Raw genomic sequence first — 25,466 nt, forward strand, 5'->3', positions numbered from 1 at the left:
GAGTACACTGTTTTTAGACACATCAGAAGAGGGCATTACCCATTACAGATGGTTATGAACTACCATGTGGTTGCTGGGAATTGAACTCAAGACCTCTGGAAGAGCAGTTAGTGCTCTTAACTGCTGAACCATCTCTCCAGCCCTAGACTGTTTTAAAAGCACCATATTTCATATCATTTGGTAGAACCTAATTTTACTGTTTGCTTTTTGAGACAGATTTCATGCAGCCTAGTTTGGCCTCAAGTTGTGTAGTTGAGATCCTTCTGCCTGAATTTCCAAATGTTGGAATTACTAGTATGTGTCATCACACCCAGTTCCTATTCCATCACAAAAATATTTTGATGCTGAGAGGAAGGAGTCATATCTAGTTTTGAGAAACACACAGTAACCTGACTGGTTAGAACCACCCACATGTAACCTCACAAGGCTGAGCTGTGAGCACAGAAGAGGAGCTGGGACCAGAATGTCTCTTCTCTATGCAGCTCTGGGCAGTTATCCCGAGCTACACTAACTGGTAACTCACAGAAGTTTCCTAAACTTCAGCAGAGATCCACACTTACCCTCCTACTCTCCCATGCAACAGCATAACATGCTGGCACTGTAAGACAGGGCACACAGAGAAGGTGCCTGCTCTTAAGTCAGACACATGGACAGAGACAGACAGACTCCTCATTTGCAACAACATGACATGCTAGCACTGTAAGACAGGGCACATGGAGAAGGTGCCTGCTCTTAAGTCAGACAGACTCACTCTTCATTTTGTCATCTGTAAATGCAAATGGAAGATGAACTTGAAGGGTGATGCTAGAATTCAACAAGATAATGTAGGTAACTTGCCCAGCACACAGGATGACAGGTAAGTGTGACAAACACAGATGTGTCCCGAGCTCTATCCAGAGCAAACAAAATTACACAAATTAAGGAACAAGCAAGGGATAGTTTATTGTTATATGTGTATTCTCAAAACTAAAATTAAAAATAAAATTTAAAAAAGCCTACAAAAATGGAACCCACAAGTAGAAAGAACAAAAATTTGCAGCGTCTCTAGGATACACAAGGCACCCTACTCTATGGAAACACAGTTGTACAAGGACAAATTGAATTACTTAATGTCACCTTTTGCTTCCCAAGTCAAAAAACACAAAAAGGCTACAGAGTAAAATACTTTACATTGTTCTCTGATAGAAACTTGTTGCACGATTAAACTTCAACTTATTCAAAGAGTTATTGTGTAGTAAACTGCAGAAAATAGACGAGGCATTCAATAATCTGCTCACAATTAACAACTAAGCAACAGACACTTGCAGAAATCAGCATATATTACTTATTTGTTAAGTCTCCCATTTAGAATGAGCAGATCACCTTCATTAACAGTAACTTGATTCTTGTCACTTAGGAGACATTAGAAAGTACTTTTAATGAAACCCTGATTTTCAAAAATATCTTCTTGGGTCTGAGCTGCTACTCTATTTATCAATTTTGACAAGTTTAATAAATATAGATGTTAACAAACTGAATCACTGTGCGGGAGAACAAAGCATAGTCTACAGCAACAGTGTCTATTGCTGCCCACTAGGCAGCAAGTTAAAACTGGGACATAGCAAACAGTTACATCTAGTGAATAAGAAGTGGTTTCTACCAACGTACAGGCCTATTGCTATCACTAGAACCAACTAATAAAGGACCATTAAAGAACATGTTGAGAATAAAGACTTGGCATCACTTTATTACATACTAGATCTAAGTTCAAGACTCTTGTCTAACATCCTCTACTTCTTGATCCCTGTCTGTACAAATTAGCTTGAGAATTCGGGGATGGAAAGGACAGTAGTTGTTACTTGAGGAACTCTCTTAAGTGATCTGTTTAACAACAGAATCCAAATAAGGCAAAAAGCCTGAGCCTTATTGTCCCTTTAGTCAGTGAACTTGAGAATATAATCTTCACCCTCTATAAAAAAAATATGGCCCCCTTTGCTACCTGACATGTGACACATAAGGGGAGCCTGGCAAGCACATTTTTGAAAGGAGACGTGACCACAGGCCCAAGTGAGGAGCGAAGTGCATTCAGACAGCCTGCATTCCCTCCTAAGGTCCCTCCCTCTAATTCTTCTTTAAATATAATTTTTCCTCCTTGATTTCTATTAGCCTCTTAAAAGGCTCAAACCAACCACTACATGCTCTCTATGGGGCACAGGGTTTTATATCAGGAGGCTTTAAAAAGGAGAGGGAATATTCAGTTTGATCTACCACAGATATCCAAAAGTCATTTTACAAATGCTTTTAGGAAAATAAACCCACGCCTGGCTCAGCACTATTCCACAGGGCAATGACTCTGCCATGGTCTGTTTCCCATGCGTGGGCAGAACCACAGGCTGAGCTAAACCAAGCAGAGCGAGGAGAGCATTCTACATTGTGGTTTCACAACGTTACCCACTCTCTTGTCCAAAGCACTGGAGCAATCCACATCTTGTATAGTGTAAGGGGAATCCAATGAAAAATCAGCAGTTAAAAGTGACGCAACATAAAACATAAAGGGGGCAAAACATCCTTTGGTCTTATTTCTCAAGTCAAGAGCTCTCTGTAAATACAGAGCCCATTATGCCTGGCTGCCTTTCCTTTCCTCATTGTTTGTGTCTTGTCCATTGTGAAACCATAGCTTTTCTGCCTNTTTTTTTTTTTTTGGGGGGGGGGTTTCGAGACAGGGTTTCTCTGTATAGCCCTGGCTGTCCTGGAACTCACTTTGTAGACCAGGCTGGCCTCGAACTCAGAAATCCGCCTGCCTCTGCCTCCCGAGTGCTGGGATTAAAGGTGTGCGCCACCATGCCCCGCTGCTTTTCTGCCTGTTAGATATTTTTCCCTCCTTGTAAGCCATATTGGTAACGTGATAAAGCCTTAGTCCTCTTTGGCAGAGTGGCCTTGATCTTGATGTAATCCAACACAGTGCTACAGTGAGATTTTAAATCAATACCCATTAGCAAGAGTCAAACGGATGCTGTGGGTAGCCATTATTTATCCTTTAAAGCAGCAGGCCCTTTCCTACTGGCAAGCAGCAGGCTCCCACGGTTCTACTGGAATAGTTCATGTGCTATTTTCTGTTTACACAAACACACGTAAACATCTCTTGGTAATCTGGCCAAAAATTGGACAACACATTTCATACAACAGCTTTTCTAAATGCTAGGAAAGTGATTTACAGGCTAGGGATTACTGTACAAGACCTGACTGATAATTTTAGCAATGGGCCACCAATTTCTTTCTGTGACACATGACTAACACTGGTCACAGCTACAACATAATACAGAAGCACCAGAGTACTTCTGAGGGGCATAACTTGCTACCATATCACAAGGGCTTAGTCTTGGGACTGCAAACAAATGTATCAGTTAGCAAGACTGGGCTGTTCCATGGAGTAGGCTGCTGGCACGCATCACCACCATGGTGGTAGCTAAGTTTGCCATGGGTCATGACTAGCTACAAAGACAAAAAAATGTCAGGAGGCTTGTACATCAGCACCATAAAAGAAAGCTTTGTCCACAGAGCAGGTGTGGGAGAAAGAGATGAATGTGTTCTGTCTTGTTATATGACAGCTGTAAAGGTTCACCCAGGGGACACTGGCTGGGACAGAAACAACTAGAGTGAGCCAAACCCAAGAGCAGATTAGGACACGACCTGACAGAACAGGTACCTTGATGAGGTTTATCAGTAACTCGGTGTAGAGGACATTTGTACGGCAAGTGTAGGTTTCTCACATCTGGCCACCTCCCCTGAAGAAAGACAGAAAGCTCTCCCCCAACCCCTGGTTGTGTATCTGAGTACTCTCAGGGGCCTCAAGGACCTTCTCGGGAGACTCCATGTGTGCTCATGGGTTTGCATTTAAGAAGTTCTAAGCACTAACCTTTTTCGTTTAAAAATTTTCCTTCTAAACCCTTCACTGTTCCCTCCTTACCCATTGGTTCAATGTTCATGAGGCAGTTTTGCTGAGGAAATTCTACTCCTTAGGAGTCCGTTGTGGACAGATCTTTTAGATAATTTCCACAAATACCCCCAGACACACCTTTATATAGATTTTTTTCTTTTAAAAAATATGGATTTGTTTTTTAGGCGTCTAATGTCCATTTATCCGACAGTGGCTGTTGAGCTACATGAAGGGCCTCCATTCATGGAGGATGTTGGGCATCACGGGTAGCAGACATCACCCAGCTCTGGGATCAGTGTGGAGAAAATCCAGTTGCCAGGCTGCAGCCCACCACAGGAGTCATATCCCATATCTACAAGGAAGGCATATGGAGAAGAAACACTTATCATGGGGTCTAATTTCAACAGTTAGTACCAACAGCTTTGTCTTTTTTGGCTAGAGAACCTCCTTAGGACTCATATACAAATAAAGCAATGTAGTTTACTAATTACATTGAAAAAAAAACCTCTGAAACAACAACAACAACGACAAACCACTTCCAGGTAGCATTTTGAATCCTGAAAATAATGTTTTACTATACTGTATAAAAATATAAACTATTTGTTTTACAACTCAACTAAGTATAGAAGCTTTACTTTCAATTTCTGTTTGTGATCTAAGAATTTAACTTAAAAAATATGATTATTCTTCACAAATATGATAGGATGTAAAGGAACATTAGCTAAGAAGAAAGGAAAAGCTATAGACTAACAAAGACTCAAGACAGATGGGAGGGGAAACCCCCAGGCCAACTCAGAATCCGCAGGTTCCAAGAGACACCTAGCCCTAACTATCATGACCACCCACCCACAGCGAGTCCCCATCAGGGTTAGGAAATCACAAATACCTGCTCTGTCATTCAGGGCTTTGAACAGGCAGTGGCAAAGGCAATGGCACTAGAAATGCCTTGAAGCCCGCTCATAGCCCGAGGACAGCTCCATCTCAGCAGAGATGCTAACAGGCCAGCTTACCTTTACAACTCGATCTGTCCCACAGGTCACCATCAGTCCCCTCGCAATGTCCATGGACATGTGGGAAATGTTATGTTTTCCTTCATGAAATGTTGCTAGAGAAGTCCGGCTAACAAAGAGAAAGACAGTTGAAATGTGCCGACTGTACCCAGGCCTAAGAGAGAAGCAATCTTTTAGCAATGTAGATGGCTTACACACAATAATGTTACCATTATCTTCTAAAAATATAGCAATGGTTTTATAATTAACAAGGCTGTACAAAAGGTTTCAACCATAGAGGCTTTGGTCCCAAAGCCAAGACCTCAAAAAGGTTAAGTCACTCAGCATAAAAATAATGTATTCCTTTCACTGGAGAGCCTGGTACACAGACATAAAACCATGGGCCCATAGCACTAAGGAAGAAGTGCACTGGAGATCATGAGCAATGATTAATGTAGTAAATGATGCCAGTGAGCATCTGCCACCGTCAGAGGCGTGGCGCAGCCCTCCCTCTGTTAGCTCACGGCCCGTCATGGACTGGCCGGACCTCCAATCTATGACTCTCCTTGGTTCTGAGTGGAAAGTGGGCTTTACTTCATCTGTCTATAGGCCTTATTCTAAACAAAACAGCAATGCACTATGCCACACTTTGCAAGCTGCTGCTCTTAACAACATTAGAAATATTTCTGAAATCATTTAATAACAAAGATACAAAAAAAGACTTTCCCCGGGCTGGTGAGATGGCTCAGTGGGTAAGAGCACCCGACTGCTCTTCCAAAGGTCCAGAGTTCAAATCCCAGCAACCACATGGTGGCTAACAACCATCTGTAACGAGATCTGGCGCCCTCTTCTGGAGTGTCTGAAGACAGCTACAGTGTACTTACATATAATAAATAAAAAAAAAAAAAAACAAAAAACAACAAAAAAAAAGACTTTCCCTGTCATGGGTGGGGACACAGGCCTCTGCTACTGCAGCCATGGCTCAGGAGAAGGGAAAAATAACAGCCATTTTCTCCCAAAGGATCTGTCCACATCAGGAAACATCTGATGAAGTTATCTAAGACCATCTGAAGAAAGAACACAGGTCTTTCCAGTCTTTCCCGTAACTGAGTTGGCATGAGTGGACAAAAGTCGGCCAGCTCAATTGCTGCTGCCCACTTACTTACACAGGGACCTGTCTCTGCACAGCCCTGTGGGATGGGGCTGTCAGCTGCAGGACTACTCCAACGACCCTCATTGGTACTTGGGAAAAAAATCTGTCCCAGCCAGTGAGGCAGCTTGAGATAAAGAGTGTGTGTGTCACAAAGGTAGGACAGAAATTTCTTTTTAAAAACGGGTCATGTGGCTTCACGAGATGGCTCGGCAAGGCAAGGCACTTTTCCACCAGTCTGATCCTTAAGAACCACAGGGTAGAAGGAGAGACTCCACAAGTTGTCTTTGAACCTCCACACACAAGCTGTGATACACACACTGGCCCAACCCACCCACAAAAAAATGTAATTAAAAACAAACAAATGAAGAAACATTCCAAAGAGATAAGCATATGGGTAGAAATCTCTCTAGAACTTTCTCGGGCTACCCATATGCAGATTCCCATCAGACAGAGGGCAGGATGCAGTAAGATGAAGACCAGCAAGCACTCACTCCTCATCTTTGATGGAGTCGTAACAGGAATCACAAACTCGAACCTGGAACTCAAAGCCCATGACGGGGTAACTGGACCGCTTGCTGCTGCACTTCCCACAGACGGCCTGCCCACACTTCCTGCAGTGATGCTGCCAGGGCGGTGGAGGAGACAGGAGTTAGCTTTGCATTCTTGTAAACTCGGGGAGAATGTACTAGATAGACCCCAGCTCCCACTGCATCATCACTGACACTTGGAACACACATCAGGAAATGTCCCAGTAGGCCAGGGTCTTCAAATAAAAATGTCCTTGTTTGGGGACAACAGCTATATCTGTCTGGTCCACAAAGAGCAGCACTATTCAAACCAAACTCAAGCTCTTTTAGGAACCCAGTCGCTGGAGATTCTGGCAAGAAAAACCTATTCCTCCTTCAAAGAAAAAAGTTAAAGTTAAAAACTTTAAAGTTAAAGTTTTAAATAGTCTTTACGGAGGACTAATGTTCTTTTTGGCTTTGCAAACTCTTGATTCAGAAAATAAGCTCCAGAACTTTCCAGAACACTGCAATTATTACCACTGAATGTAGCAGACCTTAACCACTAACCCTTTAGTGACTATCTATCTATCTGTTTCTCTCTCTCCTACTAATTATTAATGCATAAGAATAAAATTTACTCTTCGGTGTTTTCTTTAGAAGGAATACTTCACCAACTATAATGTGGTGTTCACTGCTATGGAAGCATCACACAGCTGGGCATGGTGGCGCACACCTTTAATCCCAGCACTTGGGAGGCAGAGGAGGGTTGATTTCTGAGTTCGAGGCCAGCCTGGTCTACAGAGTGAGTTCCAGGACAGCCAGAGCTACACAGAGAAACCCTGTCTCGAAAAAAATACCAAAAAAAAAAAAAAANCGCGGGGGNGTGGGGGGGGGGGGGGGNGAAGCATCACACAGGATCAGCCATTTCTGGGCATTTCTGGGTAATAAGAAATAACAGAAGCCCAGTACTGGCTGCCAGGCTGGATGGGGCTTTACTGACGAGCAGCTCTTTGAGTGAAAGCAAAGCAAAGTTAGTGACACACACAAATGCTAGGCTAATCCCTCACCAATGGTGAATGATCACTATGCTCTCACGATCATGATCAGCCAGATGCATTTCACAGCAGGACTTAGGCATCGTATGAGTACCCAGTGCTACCAGTAAGGGTACTGGGGGCAAGTTTCTCAGTTAAAAAGAAAAATGAAGGGATTTGAGAAAGTCTTAATGAAAATGATCCAGGTGTATTATACAGGCCCAACTTGGTCATGCTCACTGTCAGTCACATGGCCGTGATACAAAACAATAGAGGAGGAACCACATTTGTAAGAACAAAGTATGATTTTCTTTTTTCTTTTTTTTTTTTGTTTTTCGAGACAGGGTTTCTCTGTATAGCCCTGGCTGTCCTGGAACTCACTTTGTAGACCAGGCTGGCCTCGAACTCAGAAATTCACCTGCCTCTGCCTCCCGAGTGCTGGGATTAAAGGCGTGCGCCATCACCACCCGGCAAGTATGATTTTCTAAAAATTCGAATTAACGATAAAAATAATGAGATGCAAAATTCTTCCAGAAGAACAAACATTGGCTACTCACCTGCCTCAAGCCCAGCGTCTTTGTGTCCCACATCTGCTTTATATTCCAGAAGAAGGGCTGCTCACACTTCTGACAGGAGTCGCTTTCTAACCACTGAGGAGCCTGGGGGCAGCAGGGAGGCAAAGCCAACATCTACACGTTTACACTGGCCTTTCAGACGTTAGCACAGAGCTCTGAAACGTTCTGGACTCCATGTTTCTTTTAAATCCCACATTACATTTTAGCTGAGGTTCCCATGATCAATCCCATGGTGTTTAGATGTTCTGCTGTTGTTTTTATATGGTTGGTTGCTTTTAGGAGTTGGTCTCACTATAGTCTGGCTGGCCTGAAACTTTCAGCAAAGCTCCTGCCTCAGCTTCTTAAGTGCTACAGTTACAGATGTGCACTCCCATTCCCGACTCCCGCTTGTGTTTTCACTTAACTGTGACCATTTAAGTAGTGCTTATTGGGTCGTACAATTGGTAACCTACAAATAAGAGAATAATTAGAATCATTAATATATATTATTTCTCTTTTTATGCTAAAGTTATCTGAAATCTATCTCCACTTGAATCAAAACCCATTTCTTGTTTAACCTGAACTCCCTCCTGGTGTTCGTTGGACCACCGTACGGCAGAGCAACTAAAAAAACATCTTGCTCTGTTTGGGCATCGTGTCCGACAGCCTTGCACCTCCCCCTATTCTGCCAGGCCTCAGGAGCAGGTCCACTCCTCCTACCACTGAGCAGGGAGCGTTGCTATTCTCTTCTCCCGCACTGACCAATGAGTGTGCCGTCTTCATATACTGCCCCCTGCCACATGGCCCTTCTCAGTGCATTTCTGTTGAAACAAGATACTGGGGGGGGGGGGCGATGGGGGGAGTATCCTTGCTTCTAAGACAGTGTTTAAGCACTTGATGGTACAGGGGCATAATAAGAATGGTAGTCATGACTGTTTTCTATAAGTAAGTCCAGATCACAGAATAAAAACTCATTTTCTTGATCCTAACGTTACCATGCCAGAAAAAGACACTTCAAGAAGAGAGGGTAACGGCATCACAGGTCCTGAGCCAGGTCAGCTGCTGGGAGAGAGGCAGTGACGGTGACACCCTAGGAAAGGTGACCTCGGTCAGGTTGCCTTTTACATCTTTCTTCCTACTTCTTCAAAACTTTGGACCTCCCCAGTTCTTATTTTAGACACGCCGCTAAGATGTTTCTATATACAACAGCCTTTAGGAAGGGGAGGGCACACATAAACACCCGGAGGCAGCCGAGATGTAGGAAGGTCTCTGGATGCTGGGAATGAGAGGAGATGACAAGAATAATGGACAGACGAGTGCCTGTGTGAGATCCTCACCCGGACGTGGGAGAACTTCTGTATACATGACCAACAGAGGTGGTAGTGGTATAGATAAGGTTTGGGGACACAGCCTGTGGACATTTAAGATCAGGGAAGACACGCAGGTGTTATGTCTAGTAGAAGTCACGTGCAGGTCCTGCAGTTGTGGGTGCAGTTAATGTCAGCTTTATTACCATAGCTATCTTCAAATCCAGTGAGACCCGTGTGCCTGAGAGCCGTCACAGCAGGACAAAAGCACGTGAGCGCTACAGGAAAGTCAGTGTTCAGCTTCCTTAGTGAAGGGCTGAGTGTGGAAAGAGCTTTGATGGGAGACTTTTAACTGTTCACAGGCTCCAGAAACCCGCTTCATTTCACAGACAGACACCATGCAGAACTGTCATTCTCCTTAGCCACTAACTGTCAATTTGGCTACTAGTGATAAAAGTATATCTCTCTCCCTCCCCCCTCTCTTTTCAAGACAGGGTTTCTCTGTGTAGCCCTGGCTGTTCTGTAACTCGCTCTCTAGACCAGGCTAGCCTCAATCTTAAACAGTGGCGTGCAGGCATGAGGGAGGCATGTCCAGTTTGGGCCTTTCCTTAAAATGCCATCCTCAGAGGCCTTAGAGGTTCAGCCCTGGAAGAGCTCTGCTTAGTTACCTGGGCAGCCCTCACAGAGCAGTCAAGCAACCTGTCAACGGGCTCCCAGACATCCCTGTGTGCTTCCAAGTCACTCAGTTGCAATTCTCCATTACTTTCTAATATCAGAACCACTCTGGTCAGATCCCAAACGTGCCAACCCTAGCTTTCCCACGTCCCCCGTTTCCTCATCTGGTATAGTCCCTGTAAGGCTGTACACCTAAGAGGATATTAATGTGTAAGTGTTCTCAACAGTGCCTGATGTACAAAGGCGCTGTGAATCCCAGCAGCACACAGTGCTTGATGTGCTTAAACTCACCAAATCTGTGTAGCAAGCAAAGGGACCCAGAACACCACTACTGCCACTGTTCAGGCAAAGGAACTGTGGCTTACAGCCTGGAGCAACTGTCCACAGTCAGAGAGAAGCTGAAGACCACAGAAAATCCAAGAGGCTGGTCTATCTCTCCTGATAGTCCACCATGCTTCCCATAGCCTCTGAAAAAAGGGCTCTAGTCCCCTTTATGACATGGGGTCTCAAAACTCAGGATTGGGAAGTGACAGCTGAGCTCTGGCTTCAGAAAACCATGGTTAAGAAGACAGCATATTACTTTGCTGATCTAGAGGGCAGAAGAGCACAAGGGAAGGGAAAAATATGTTTTTAGTACATTGAGATAGCAAACAATAGTCAGTGCATAAATAGACATATGTTTTGGAACAAATTTTAAAACAAGAAAATCTGTAATTTTATTTTGTTACTACTCAGAAGCGGGTGTTAAGCCTTAGGTTAGTGCAAGCCGTTTAGTTTTGTGAGTGTTGTCCATGGAGAACAGGGGCTGTTTGCTCTGAGAAGAGCAGAGCAGAGCTGAGGACAAAGCTCAGCTGCCGACTGTTTGCCCCATGGAGGAAGCCCTGGGTTTGTTTGATCCCCAGAGCTACAGAAGTAGAGGGAGGTGGCGCATGCTTATATAGCTCCATCACTCAGGCAGTGAAGGCAAGGAAGACCAGGAGGCCAAGGCCCTGCTCAGGCCACAGACAGGGTCCCAGGCTGGTGTGGGTTACATGAGACTCTGCCCTCAGAAAGAGAGCAGCACAGTGAGGGGTGGTGAACCAGGGCCCGGCCGCCCACACCAGGCAAATGCTCTACCACTCAGCAACATTCTCAGCCCAGAAAGGAGGATATTAACAAAGCACTGACTTCTATCTCGTTTCTGCATCCTGTTCCATCTAATCTGAGCAGAGGGAATTATTAATAATCCCTCTTTACTACTGCCACTAACTGCTAACTCATCTACACTGTATTGATAGGTAAGTACAGTATTCTACATTCTGAAGTCTGCTTGCTTAAATATTCTCCGTAACTATGGTTACTTGTTCATTCATACTTATTTCCCAAAAGGAACAGCCCTAATTATACTCTGTCAGGGAAGCAAATATGGTCTATTGTGGGAGGGAGTTCATAGCCACGGTGGGCTGGAAACAGTCCAGAGACACTCCAGGTGAGCAGTGTGGATCTGGAGAACCATGCTTTATCCTCTGGCTGCTGGCTAAGGAAGACCTGGACACTGTACTGGGTCCCAGACAGGATCAGACCTCACAGACAACAGACTATTCACCTTTGTATTACATTTCCCTAGCTAGGAAAAAATTAGTATCTACTAGAAATAATGCCTCTTTTGATAGAATTTCCCCCTGCTCCATTAGAGAGATGACTAGCAGGAAGTCGTCTCTGCCCACAGGAAGCACCTTGACAGACAGGGCTGTATTTTTCTTTTCCCACACGCACAATTACAGTCCAGCGTTACGTAATCTGAAGAAAGGGTGATGCTCCAACTTTCTGACTGCATTTTCTAAAAGAATGTACAAAGGACAACAAACGTGGGGTGAAGGCAGAGTAGTTAAACCCAAAAGACTCCCACAGCTGTGCCTGGCTATGCAGGAAGTACACCTTCCCTTTTGCATCTCTGTTCTCTCAGAGGAAGGCAGGAAGGATGGATCCAAGAAACAGATTGCACACCAGCCATTCCTGGTGTGTAGAGCTGGAGGCTGGGGAAGACAGAACACAGTCCTAGCAGGCCTCTGCAAGGAAAGCCCTATCATGCAGCAATGCAGAGCTGGTATGAAGTATGTGGTGCAACACACCACTCCAAGCCTTACCAAAAGATTTTTAGAATGTACAAAACTAGAAGTTAATCAGCAGCCATGCAACCAGAGTTTCCTGTTTGGCTTGCCACACAAAGCTGGCAGGAAACCTGGCACTTAGTAATACTTCTGACAGGCAGCACATTTTATCAGTTATAAAGCAGTCTCGTTTCTTTACAGGATGGCAAATTTCTTGTAGGTAAGACCCAACATTTACCATGTGTTTTCCCCTAAGCTGTCAGGCAGTACGGCCATCCTGTATGTGCCTGATAATGCTTCTGGAGTGAACCTGTCTTTACCATCCTCCATCTTCCTTCTTTAGATCCACTTCTTCTATCACCATTACGAGCCATCGATGTCACTGAGCAAAGTCAGACCTCACAGGTGCCAGCAGAGATGAGCAGGAGATCCTGCCTGGAAACCATCTGATGACAGCTATAAAAAGCCTAAGGATGTGCACACCCCTCTACCAGATCTATTTTCAGAAATTTGCATGGGATGAATAATTGAAGAACCTCATGGTGACAAGGTCAAGCAGAGTCACAGTGGTGTCACTCAAATGAGCAGATGATCAGACTCTAAAAAAATGAAGGTACCTTAGACATCGTCTCAAGCAATGATTTCACTTTATAGAAAAGGAAATAGATATTCAGAGATTAAAACACTTATCTAGACTTATCCACAGTAGTTAGGGGCTCAAAGAAATCTAAAAATCAGATTGCCTTAAAGAAAAATGTATCAGTTTGGACGTAGTGGAAGACAGCACAATGCAAAATAAAAGCAGAGAACTGCTACATTCACTCCAGTAGTGACATGGGTGACAGGCCCCCAAAACCTGGACGCAGTCCCAAGGCAAAAAGTTCACGGAATCTTAGTCTCCTGGAACCTTGGCATTCCCAAAGCATGAGTGCTCCCAATTTGTTCCAGCGATAATGTGGAGGGTCTTGCTTGCTTTCTTACAGTATTTCAATGGATAAGAGTTAGAAATCTTAGGGTAAGCTACTCTCATATGCAAGAATTTACCGTTATCTAGGAAGAAGGAAGGTTGTGGTCTAAGAAGGAACTAGAGTAAATACTTAGAACTATAGATAGCTGAGTCAATTCCATACACAGGAATTTACAATGGCCTAGGGGGAAGGTGGACTATACAATAGACTAGAATTGGAACTAAGACAAGGGCGTGAAGCCCCTGCCCCTGGCTTCTAAGATTAAGCCGATATTAGGTGGGGCTGCTTTTGATCCCAGTTGTTCACAGTAATTTTTACCCCAATTGTTAGCTTTTTGCATGCATTCCTCTGTTTTGTGTAAAAGTCACTGATAAGACTGGTGCTCACTTTGAGAAAAATTACAGCGTGTTCCTATTTGTTTGTCACCCATTTCGTCGCCAACTCCTTGCCCATCTGTAACCGAGATTTTCTCCTGAGGATTGAGGGGGGCCTGACTGAGGCTGGTCCGAGGCAGAGAACAGAGGTGCGTTTTCCCCAGGACGACAACTGCCTCACTATGTATGCCCTGTGACATCATTCTCAGGGCTTCCAAGCTGCAATGCTCTGGAGCAACCTGAATGAATAGTCTGGAAGGCCTCCAGGAGTCCAAATTCATGGATAAGCTAGAAGGCTGCTGATTGCAAAGAGTCCTCCAAGCTGATATTCAACCTGAATGCTGCCCATCTGTTCGGACTGCTCAACAATGCCGGAAACTCTCCCCCAGGACAGAATACGGCACGGCAGAGAAGGCTGAGTCAGCAAGCGCTCACACAAACAGCCAGACATGGTGGTATAAGCCTGTGATCCCAGGGCTGGAGAGCTGGAGACAGGTAAACCCATGGGCTTGCTGGCCAACCAGTCCAGTCAAATCAGTGAGCACCAGACTTGGTGTCTCAAATACCAAGATAGAGAGCAAGAGAAGAAGACACCCAGTTTGACCACTGGCTTCACATGCACATGAAACCTGCACCCATGCACAGATACACAAATGCAATATATACACATCACATTTACATGTATGTGTACATACATGTATACATACAAGTAAAAGAATTTAATTTTTAAAAGTTTAAAAGACAGGCTGAACTTTGTTAGGCAATAATCCCCAGGTGGAGCAGTGGAAAGCCAGGGTATGCTCACCTCTCAGCCACCTTCCAGCCTGCAAGGTAGAAAACTGAAAAGCCAAAGTGGGCTCTCCTCTGAAACCGCCCACCCTCCTGCCTGCCTACCAAGCTCTTGCTTCTTACCTCTTCTCTGCTAACATCCATGTTCCACACTGCAATGCCACCATCTGCTGAGCAGGAGACGAGCTGCCTTGTGAGCTGCAGGTAGCACAGTGACTGCACTCTGTCACTGCAAATAAGTGGTACCCAAGTCATATGTCAACATAGAAAAACCGGAAGCTCACCCCCGGAGCTCAGCATTCTGCCTTCTTTCTATTATTGGCTGTTGCTTTATCACTATGTATTTGGTGTAGTAAGGAGGACTGTGCGACGAGCCTCACCCAGCATGCTTTAACACATTATCCATGGCCACTCCTTTTGGATCTGGCACTAAACATGTTGGAGATTACTGGACTACAGATCTGTGTGTCCATCACCATAATCTATTTCCTTATTCAAAACCAAAATGGAAAGTCACTCTTACTGAAACTCAGTTCATATGAAGAAGGTGTCAGATCACGAGGACCATGAGCAGCCATCTGCACACACAGCCACAGGTGCCGCATGTGCACACATGGGTAGGAGGACTCTGCCCTCTTCCTGAAGGCTCTTAGACCCAGATGCCAGGCAAGTCATCTCCTGACCGGTTAACTTTGGCATCTAGTTTTTTTCCTGGCTAAATTTCAACTGGATTCTAATTACAGTAAACAGCCATGGTCTGACCAGCAACAAGGAAGAAAGAAAAATGGGGTGAGGGGGTAAAGGAGGTGCTGCCTTTAGAATGCTAGAAGGCACGCCCTAAGTATTACAATGTCAGAGTTCAAGTGACTATGGCTGCTGATATACACTTTACTTTTTGATGACATACATCTTAGGGTTTAATAAACTGCTCATGCCTCCAGTACTTTTAGTACACACAATCTGCCATGGTCAAAGTTTTCAAGTTCAGTCCCCACTCCATGCAGCCACTCACTGGGAGAGAAGAGTGGTGAGGAGACTGAGAAGGGAGAACACCGTACACTCCACTTTCTTTTTACTCAGGATTGACAGAAGCAGTTAAAGTGAATTCGGCCCAATCAGGCTGCTGTTGTCTTACATGACAGGACAGAGTACCCTCCCCTCCTGCCTCTGATCCCCACCCCAAATGGTGACATACTGGTGGCCTTGAAGGAGGAGTGTCCGGCCTTTCCGTCCCCCGATGTCCCACATGATGACGCTGTTGTCGGATGCTCCTGAGAAGAGTAACCGTTGGATAGGGTCCCACCAAAGGCAGGCGATGCTACCTAGGGATGTGAGAGAGGGGTCAAACAGAACTCAGTATCAGGACTCACAGGCTTGACTGTGGGAAGCCCAACCATCATCTGAGGCTTGGAGTAAAACATCTATTTGGGCAAACAAAGGGTCATTCAAACCACGATCTCACGAGTCATGGAGAAAACACTGTAAATCCATTATCCAAACTTGGAAGTTGAGAATTTCTGAGCCATATAGCTCTCAATACGAAGGCCTTTAAAGTTTTTCCTTGTTCTGTACCAATAATCTATAAAGTAGCTAGATATAAAACATCAGTTCACAAAACTTAAGAGAAAAAAAAAACCCAAAATGTCATGAATAAATATGCACAGCTTGTCATGCACATTTAATACAAGATACAAATCTAGGTCACCCTGACCCATGAGAATCTACAGACATTTACTCTAGAATGAAAATTAGTGGAAAAAAAAAGTAAGTTTACTACGTAAATATGCCAAAGAAGTTTGACCAAAGAGGGAGAGAGGGAGAGAGGGAGAGAGGAGGAGAGGGAGAGAGGGAGAGAGGGAGGGGAGGGAAGAAGGAAGGAAAAAGGAAAGGAAAGGAAAGGAAAGGAAAGGAAAGGAAAGGAAAGGAAAGGAAAGGAAAGGAAAGGAAAGGAAAGAAAGGAAGAAAGGAAGCAAGACAGACTGACTCAGCCCTTACATTTCATACACTGCTAACTTATCAAATTGGATGCCCTTGGGGAAATCTTTCCTATGGAGAGATTTCTCTTGCAGGGAGGGTGTCTTCAGTGGTTACTACTGATCTAGGCACCAGCTGCTAACAAACTAATCCTGAGCCAGTGGCACAGGCTAATAATTCTCCTGGAGGTATACAGAAAGTGAAGAAGTCACGTGCACAAGAAAGGAAGAAAAGCCAGTTTCTCACATAAGCTTTCTCAAAGCAGAATAAACGCCAAGGACAAAACGAAAGGAGGTTGGCAAAGTGAGCACAGTGGCCCCATTTTTTCCCCGTGAATTCTGTTGAGTCCAATGGCCCTCATGTGTCAGTCAGCGGCCTAAACCACAGAGAAACATGCTGACCTGGAAAACCACTAAGGAGTCTTAGCGCCCGCTCTGCCCTCAGAAGCTCTGAGACCCTGAAAGGTTCCGAGGTCACGAGAGAATCTGCCGTGCTTGGGAGGGGCTGCTCGGGAGCTTTGCTTCTCTGCCACAGAGTTTCCACGTTCGTTTCCCTTTCACCTCCCCCAGAGTCCCTGATCTTGGACAGTCTAGTACATCTAAACGGTTTAGCTGAAGTGTGGGAGATGCCCAACTTGCTGCCCTTGGAAGCCTAAGCACAAGGTACTAAGTACAAGTACCTTCTGAAACAGAGCCACATCAATCCTCTCAACAAGTCCTCAGCTCTTCAGTCTAAACTACAGGACCCCAGACTTCCAATCTGTGACTCAACAGAAATGAGATCCAACAACCTCTATAAAGTCCATACTGCATTTCAGCTCAGTGAAATGAACTTATCGCCCACATGTACATAAAAGTTTACACAACTCCGCCACCAGGAATTTTACATTCCGCTCTAGAGACCTGCCTGCATACAATGAGCGAACCTAGTCCTGATTCAGAGTACACTGACCAAGTGCCAGGCTGACCACCCCATGGAGTTTCTCTAATGGTACCACTCCAGAAACTAACAGAAGCAGAACAGCAATAATGAGAATTCTTCCAAAGGTCTGTTTAAAAGAAATGGTCTGGGGATGGGGGCATAAGTTAGAGGTAGAGTTCTTACTTGGCATGAACCAGGCCTGGGATCCAGTACTGCACACACTTCCCAAAAAAGTTCTTATGGAAACAGTAATTTTAAAGGTTATTGGGTATGGTGGCCCCCAACTGTAATTCCAGCACTTAGGCTGATGGAGGATTATTATGAACTGAGGCCAGCCTGAGCTGCACATGAACTTTCAGGTTAGCCTGGGTTATCATCAGACCTGCCTTAAAAACCAACCAACCAATAAGTAAACACGGTAAGCAATACAAAGCATCCATTTGAACAATTTAGACAGGATTTCTGATGTATCAAACAGACCTCACACCTGACCCTCAGCTTTCTTTTCAATCCCAACACACGGAACTCAAACTGAAATATGGCAGTTCTCAAGGAGTGGACCACTCCCCAAACCACAGAGCTGAGGACTGAATTTGGATGCCTGAACTAGTTGAAAAGCTGGTGACCTGAGCCCACCTTCATGTCCCTTGAGGGTCGTGATAACTGAACAAGTGTTCTGCTCCAGCTTCAGCAGGGTGATCTGTCCCGAGTAATCGCCAACAAAGGCGTGCTGAGTGTCCAGATCATACCTGTGGAGAGCAGTCAAGGAAAGGTAATGGACCCATTTCAACACACTCGCACAGAGCAAGCCACGCCAGCCACAGATCTGGAGTCACACGGTGACAGGCAATGAGCAAAGACAATAGGTGATAGGCAGACACTGGAAGAAAAACTAAGCAAAAGATCTTATGGAAAGCTAGTATCCAACAGCTGGTACATCGAGAGCAGGACCACAGGAACCAGCAATAAACGTCATGTGAGCCGGTGGAGAAGACACACAGGCAGTTACAGTCGAGTTGTAAGAATCCATTAAAATTGTTAAATAGTGAAGACAGTGTGTGCGTACACACACACACACACACACTCATCGTGATATTGTTTTATGAAATATCTATACAAATGATGTCAGACTGACAGCAACTTCAGGACATGGACTTATCTTCCTTTTTGCCTAGGGATAATCCAACTTTAAATGACGACAATGGCTTACTTTACAGTTCCATAATGCGACATCAGCTATCTGTTGTAGCAGCCAGCTTGAAGCATATTAATTACCGGTAGCGATTCATTCCTTGCTCACTCTGTAACCAAGACACTTGTAGAACACCAGCACTGTATAGAAAACAAGAGTGACGGCTAGTGTTCAGGAGGCAGAGGTCAGGAGAACTATAAGCCAGGCCATGGTTGTGACTTCGAGCCGTGTTCTGCAAAGCTATTATGAGAAGGTTTATACGTGACAGAAAAGCTCACTTAGAATATAATATAATATGATATAATTAATATATGAGCACTTCTTCCTTGAGCCTAAACTGTACAGTATATTTTAAATTTTTATCTTAATTATCTCATGTTGCACATTCATTTGTAACAAAAATTAAGTAATTTTACATTTGTTTGTGCAAGAGGTGCACCATGGTACCATCCATGAACCAAGTGTAGAGGTCAGAGGACTACATTCAAAAGTCGGTTCTCTTCCATGTTGGACCCAGGGATCAAACTTGAGTTATCAGGCTTGGGGCAATAAAGACCAGCTCCACTGAGCCATCTTGTTGGCTTATAACAAATGTTTTAAATGAAAACTTTTGGTGGGGCAAAAAGAAAAGGAATTTTGCTCTTCCATTCAACTGTAAGAGCGAACTATCCAGGGTGCTGTCTGCTGTTGATCACCTCCGGTCAGTGCATCTCCTGTCAGCACTGGTGCACACAGCAACCAGAGGTCATCTGGAGCAGAGGTGCACTATGGGTAAAGTTGGGATGTGAAAACAGGGGTTGTTATCGTCTGGGATCTTGAGGTACCTGTGAGAGTACTGTAAGAATTAAAGCCCTCTGTCACCTTAAAAGAAAAAAAAAAGCATGAAAGGAAGTTTTGTATGCCACTCCTGGCAGCCCACTTGTGAAGCACAGGGTGAGGCACAGTCTTTCATTTTGCAATGAAAGGAATGAAGGGCAGGCATTAGCCTGGCTCTACAACTTTGTATAAAAATAATTAACAGCTCTCACAGAAAATACATTATTTTTCACAGATACACTCTATACCAAAGAAAAGGAGACACAGAGGTTCTTGGGTTTTAGGATAAATCCACAGGGGTCATTCTGTCTTCAGAGCAGCTAACAATCGGGAGGAGGGGTCGGGCACTCTGAAGGATACTGCAAGCAGGAAGCCCACGACGAGAAGAAGTGGCGGCCAAGCATATTCCCGCTGCGCGTGCACATCCAGCTCACACACTTGTCGTGGCCAGTGCTGATCACCCACTCGGCAGCCAGGCTGAAGATGATAGCAGACACGCGGTTCTGGTGGGCTGCAGGGAGACAGAGGGAGGGTCAGTGCCCCTCAAGACAGGAGGACCTCTCCTCACTGAGAGAGCTGGGGCTCAGCTTCCACAGCGTAAAAGGGGCTGTACAGGCATGGTCCCAGGAAGGTTCCAGACAGTCTGCCTCTCTTCACTCCCCCACGCACTGGGCACTGGCACAGGCTCTTCCCAAAGCCCCAGACCACCCCAAATGGAAGACTGTCAGAAGCCAGGAGCCACTGAGGAACCACCAGTGCTTAAGAAAGATTCCAGTATTCCAGTAACAGAAGAGAAATAAATTTTAAAAAAATTATCTGTCTGCCTTACTAAATTCAAAGAAACATTTTATTTTTTGACTTTTTTTAAAATAAAGATTTATTTATTATTACACATAAGTACACTGTATCTGTCTCCACCAGGGCATCAGATGTCATTATGGGTGGTTGTTAGCCACTATGTGGTTGCTGGGATTTGAACTCAGGACCTTCAGAAGAGCAGTCAGTGCTCCTACCCGCAAAACCATCTCACTAGCCCTTTTTGACTTTTTTTTAAGTCATAAAAATAATTTATAATAGTTAAATGCCTCTTAAATATACATGATATCTTCTGAAGCTAAAAGTAATATGTACTCAACTAGTTCTTAAAATCTATTTGGAACATCAAACATGATAGAAGTGGGAAAACCATCTCTTGTGAAGTGCTCTATGAAAGGAATTGTGACAAGTTCCTAATTAGACAGAACCCATTCCATCTTCAAGGGAGAATATGCAGCATAACTGTGGTCAAAGGAGCATTTTAATTTTTGTTCTGACAATCTTAATACTATTCAGTCTATACGGACAGTTATGGGGTTTTCTCAGGACAGCAAAGGTACATTGTAGCTGTTGATGACTGCAGTGTATGACCCTCAAACTTTATAACATAAACCTTTTCTCTCTTAATTTGTCTTTTGTTAGGTCTTTGGGCACTGCAACCAGAAAGGTAACTTGTATACCTACCTGTATATCTTTTGTACTTATCTAATAAAAGATATACCCATTTTTAAACAAATCATTGTCAAATAGGTTTCTTTTTATTTTTGTGTAGCTTTTTACTATTATTTATAGAGACAGATCATCTGTGAAGTTCTTTGATGCAGTGGCTGAGAAAGGAGGAAGCTTTTCTTTTTTTTTTTTTTTTTTTTTTTTTTTTTTTTTTTTTTTTTTTTTTTTTTTTTGTTTTTTTTTTTTTCGAGACAGGGTTTCTCTGTGTAGCCCTGGCTATCCTGGAACTCACTCTGTAGACCAGGCTGGCCTCGAACTCAGAAATCTTCCTGCCTCTGCCTCCCAAGTGCTGGGGTTAAAGGCGAGCGCCACCACGCCCAGCTGGAGGAAGCTTTCTATAACTCAGTCTCTGAAATGTTTCTGGCTGACTGCAGGCCACTCCAGGCTGTGGAATGATGGCTTCATCTGGCACAAAGCTTTACAGACAGCTGGTGTCTAATAAATGCTCTAGCTAGTGAGTGTAGTCAGAGGTGAGAAAGAGAAGAGGAGACCTTTGCCCCAGCCGTGTGAGCGGCTTCAGAAGACCTGAGGCACACAGGCAGGCAGTGTTACTGTCATGCACACAAACCACATGCTCCTGAGGACCCCAAAACTTCGGGGGCTCCAGCTCTCAGCTCTGGGCTCCAGCTACCTGACCCCTGGTTGGTGACTGGGTGTCTGAGCAACTGCTGTGGTCTGAGTGGCTTTTGTTTCACTTTTTTCTGATTTAATGGTATTTCTAATTTCCATATACACAAGGTGCTTATTAATTTCAGATACAAAAGCTGAGAGACGTGGCTTTTATTCATAGAATAAAGTTTAAGTAAAGGATGAGTTTGATCTCACTGACCCCACTTTTCCCCACTAAATCCGTGGCTGTCAAACTGGACAAGGCGTGAGTCTCTCAGCTCACGGTCAGGACCTCAGACTGAATCTCAGGAAGAGCTGTGTTGTTTACAGGCTCAGATCCTTTCTGCTGTTGAAGTTTGTCAGTGTTTTCTTTAGGACAGGACGGTGAAGCTCACTAATGCTTACCCTGCCTCACCAACAGTCTCTAAACTCTCCCTTGGGGTAAAATTAAAAACGGGGCAAACCCTAGTCAGCCTTCCACATAGTTTTTGAGTTACCAATGAAATGCAAACAAAACCACCACAAAACTTACAGCACAGAGAGAACTCTGACAACTTAAAAACATATTTTATAAAATGTGTATGTCACAGATGTTCCAAAGGACACCTTTTTAACTCAGTTACAACACACTGCAATTCCCTGGGAACAGAGGCACACATCGCGAATGGACATTCACGGAAAACAAATGACCAACACTAAGTAAAGCTCAGGCCATTTTTAAAACTGTTAACTTTTCTGCCGATCTGGTACCAAATACTAAGGCAGCAGTGCTGCGAAGGTCTAGCAAGAGGGCTCCCCAGGGAGCTGCACTCTTGCTTGGCAAGAGTTTGCAAAACCAATTCTGTAGCATTAAAATAACAGCTTAGTGAGTGACCTGGTTGTGCTGCTTGCAGGAATTTACCTTAAGTAGAAGTCATCCAAAGTAAACATCTTGAGTCATTGTCACAGTCAAGAGCACACACATTTATACACCTAACTATTAATTGCACTCACAGACACATGCATGTACACACAAACACACACATGTATACTGTGCTGTATGTTAATCAAAACCTGGAAACAGTGCATATCTTCCTCCAAATAGAAAGAATGGTGAAATTAAATCTTGCACTGTAACCCAATATACAAAAATTTAAAAGTCAGGAAGCAGGAAAGGATGGTAAATAATTTATTATATTCTCTCATATAACTAGTGCCTTAACATGGAAATGTTAACATGGAAACCTACCTTATATCATAGGAGAGGACATTCTAGCTTTGTGTGTGTGTGTATCTAAATGTGTACACGTGCCAAAGTGTGTGTCATTACCTGGATAGGTCTTGATAAAATTCATTTTATTAAAATCTTCAGAAACGTGAAATTCCTAAAAGCAAGCATACGCAATAAAAAAGACAAGTTACAGTTCTTAAAACGACAGGAGCTCAACTTGAAAAATGAAGCAAGGTCCAAAGTGGCACAGCACTCAGGATGAGCTACAGAGGGGTGGAAATTGCTCCACCCGGCAAACCTGTCCTAGGCCCCCCTTTCCTTTAAGCTGGAATCCTACAAAGAAACTGGCTGGCCAGTTCAGACCCGAGTCCAGTGCTTCCTCCACAAGCCAGCCACACGCTCTACCTGCAAAAGCTTGTTCAGTTCGCTGCTTCGGCTCCATAAAAATAATTAATAAGCCTCTCAAGACAATGCGTAAGGAGCAAAACAGTAAAGACTTGTTAGCAACAGTTGATGACTTCCAGAATAAACATGGAAATGGCTCTGCAATTTAATGAGGAAAATATGCATGTTGTGTGCATAAATATACCCTCTAAACCACGACTGTGGAGGGTCCTTTGAGAGTCTGATTCTCCAAATAACTAGGAGGGGAAAAAAGCAAACACTTCTGTAATGCAAAGAATAAATGAGAGTCAAGAGAGTATGCACTAAGAATCCTACTGATCGATGTTAAATTGTTAAGGCACTATGAAACGCAGACATTATAAACTGTAGACTGACCAAGAGTGAGAAAAACACACCAAAAGAAAGACAGACAGACAGAATTCCTGTCCTCCATCTGGCTTTGCTGGGAACCAAAGTTCATCAGCACTGTAAATGAGAACCTAGACAAGGTGGCGGGCCCACCTGGGGATCGACTGCTGACTACAACAGGATAAGATCTGTAGCGTCCCTTTGTGCTGCAGTCACAGCTTTCCATGTGCAGTAACAGCAGCAGCCTGCCCTTCAACCAAAAGCAGGACTCCAAGAATCCCTCAGAGGATGTTGGGAGACGGCCACCTGGAGAAGGGGCCTGCAGCTCACACTTGAGGGCTTCTTATTTCAGAGGAGCGCGTGCTGCATCATGACATCCCTAGAAAGGCTTTGGAAAAAGACAGGCAGAGCTTTGCTACTAATTGCTACTCTGTGTGTGCAGAGCAGTCCTGGCCCCTGCCAATGCTGTATGAATGCCGGGGCAGCAGCCTATAACTTTCCTTTTTTCTTAGTCCTTAGACATAATCAAGGCATCTTTACATTAAAAGACAAATCAACAAAACAACAATGTAGCTCTTTAACCTACACACGACTCTTTGTCCCTTCTCAGTAAAACCCTTTTCTCATGTCTGACAGGCTTTCCCTTCATGGTGCCCACCCCCTCAACCCCCCCACCTCTCCCTGCACTAACCATAACCACCGACAGGTTTTCCCATCATGGTCCCTCTCCTATCACTGCCGTGCTCTGTCTGCAGGGACAGTATGCTCCCTACTATCTCTGCTGGCTGCCTTATGTATTTACTTGGCTGTATTGAAATTAATGTGTAAAATACTAGATAATCGTTAGGACATTTTCCAACACACTGGTCTGATGGTTCTCCCTGCTCCACCGTTTCGCCACCCCTCTGTCACCTCAGTCCCTTTTCTTCTCTCATGACCTTTGTGTCTTTGTACCTAGGCCCTATCTTTCCCCTTTGCCTATCTTGACCTCCTTTCTAGCTTTTTAAGATTACCTGCCCTTACATCAGTTTATATATAAACACAGGCAGTCTTCTAATTACAGCTTGAGCTCAGCTTTTCCTCCTCACTCCCTTCCCCAGTGACTGCCCCGGGCCTTCCCCTCCTCTGCAAATGGCATCAAGCACCAAATCTGGTGTCACCTGACATCTCCTTGATCCTCTCAAACTCAGCCTATAACAAAATGCCAGGAGGTATGGGTTTTGGGTTTTTTTTGTTTGTTTGTTTTTTTGGTTTTTCGAGACAGGGTTTCTCTGTGTAGCCCTGGCTGTCCTGGAACTCATTTTGTAGACCAGGCTGGCCTCGAACTCAGAAATCCGCCTGTCTCTGCCTGCCAAGTGCTGGGATTAAAGGTGTGCGCCACCACCACCCAGCTAGGAGGTATGTTAAGCACTCCACTCAGTTCACTTCTAATGTCACTGTCCTTGAGTCCAGACTCCTGGTTGCTATAGTAACCTAACTTCCCTTCCATTTTTGTTGCTCTCCAAACGAATCTCCAAAGAGCTATTCCTTTAGGAACACAGCTAGACACAAGGATACAGGAGGCACCTATAATCCTGTCACTCTAGGGGATGAGGTGGAGAATCACAGACTTGAGGCCAATGGGGGCTGCACAGTAGGCTCTAGGGTCAGCCTGAGCAATGTAGGAAAATCCTATCCGAAAGAGGTAGAAGGGGTTGTGAAATACATCATACACAGCATTTGCCTGTCTAAAACCTCTCAACAGCTTCTCACTACATTTATAATAAGATGTAAAACTTTACCCACAGGCCTTGCATGACCTGGCCGATATCCATGTCTCAGGAGTTCCTGGGTCCTTCCTCTATCATTCAGTGTCACCCAGCTAAAATACCCTCCACCAACTCAAACAAAACTCTTAGAAGAAAGGACAAGCGTAAAGTATCTGTTTGACAGGATTAGGCACATTCAGAGTGACGGCCACAGATTAATGCATTCCTATGAAAATGAGAAAATGACCTGAACCTGGTAATTAATAGCTTCATAGATATTGTAGACAATTACAAGCAAGGAGAGAGAGAGAGAGAGAGAGAGAGAGAGAGAGAGAGAGAGAGG

The 25,466-nt window shown here is 44.3% G+C and overlaps 1 protein-coding gene across 1 annotated transcript in view; it reads right to left on the reverse strand.

Annotated features, from left to right (window-relative positions):
• Nucleotides 1–4,073: 4,073 nt before the first annotated feature.
• Nucleotides 4,074–25,466, reverse strand: part of Wdfy1 (WD repeat and FYVE domain containing 1) — a 49,548-nt gene continuing 28,155 nt past the window's right edge. The window contains exons 4-12 of the mRNA XM_021169465.1: nt 22,722–22,776; nt 19,619–19,769; nt 17,887–17,999; nt 15,551–15,677; nt 14,479–14,584; nt 8,156–8,257; nt 6,550–6,680; nt 4,927–5,035; nt 4,074–4,268 (exon numbers count right to left, since the gene is read on the reverse strand). Of these exons, the coding sequence (XP_021025124.1) occupies nt 4,209–4,268; nt 4,927–5,035; nt 6,550–6,680; nt 8,156–8,257; nt 14,479–14,584; nt 15,551–15,677; nt 17,887–17,999; nt 19,619–19,769; nt 22,722–22,776 (954 nt within the window). The 3' untranslated portion in view covers nt 4,074–4,208. The remainder of the gene's footprint in view (nt 4,269–4,926; nt 5,036–6,549; nt 6,681–8,155; nt 8,258–14,478; nt 14,585–15,550; nt 15,678–17,886; nt 18,000–19,618; nt 19,770–22,721; nt 22,777–25,466) is intronic.

Source organism: Mus caroli, chromosome 1 (assembly GCF_900094665.2).
Source record: "Mus caroli chromosome 1, CAROLI_EIJ_v1.1, whole genome shotgun sequence".
NCBI lineage: Eukaryota > Metazoa > Chordata > Mammalia > Rodentia > Muridae > Mus > Mus caroli.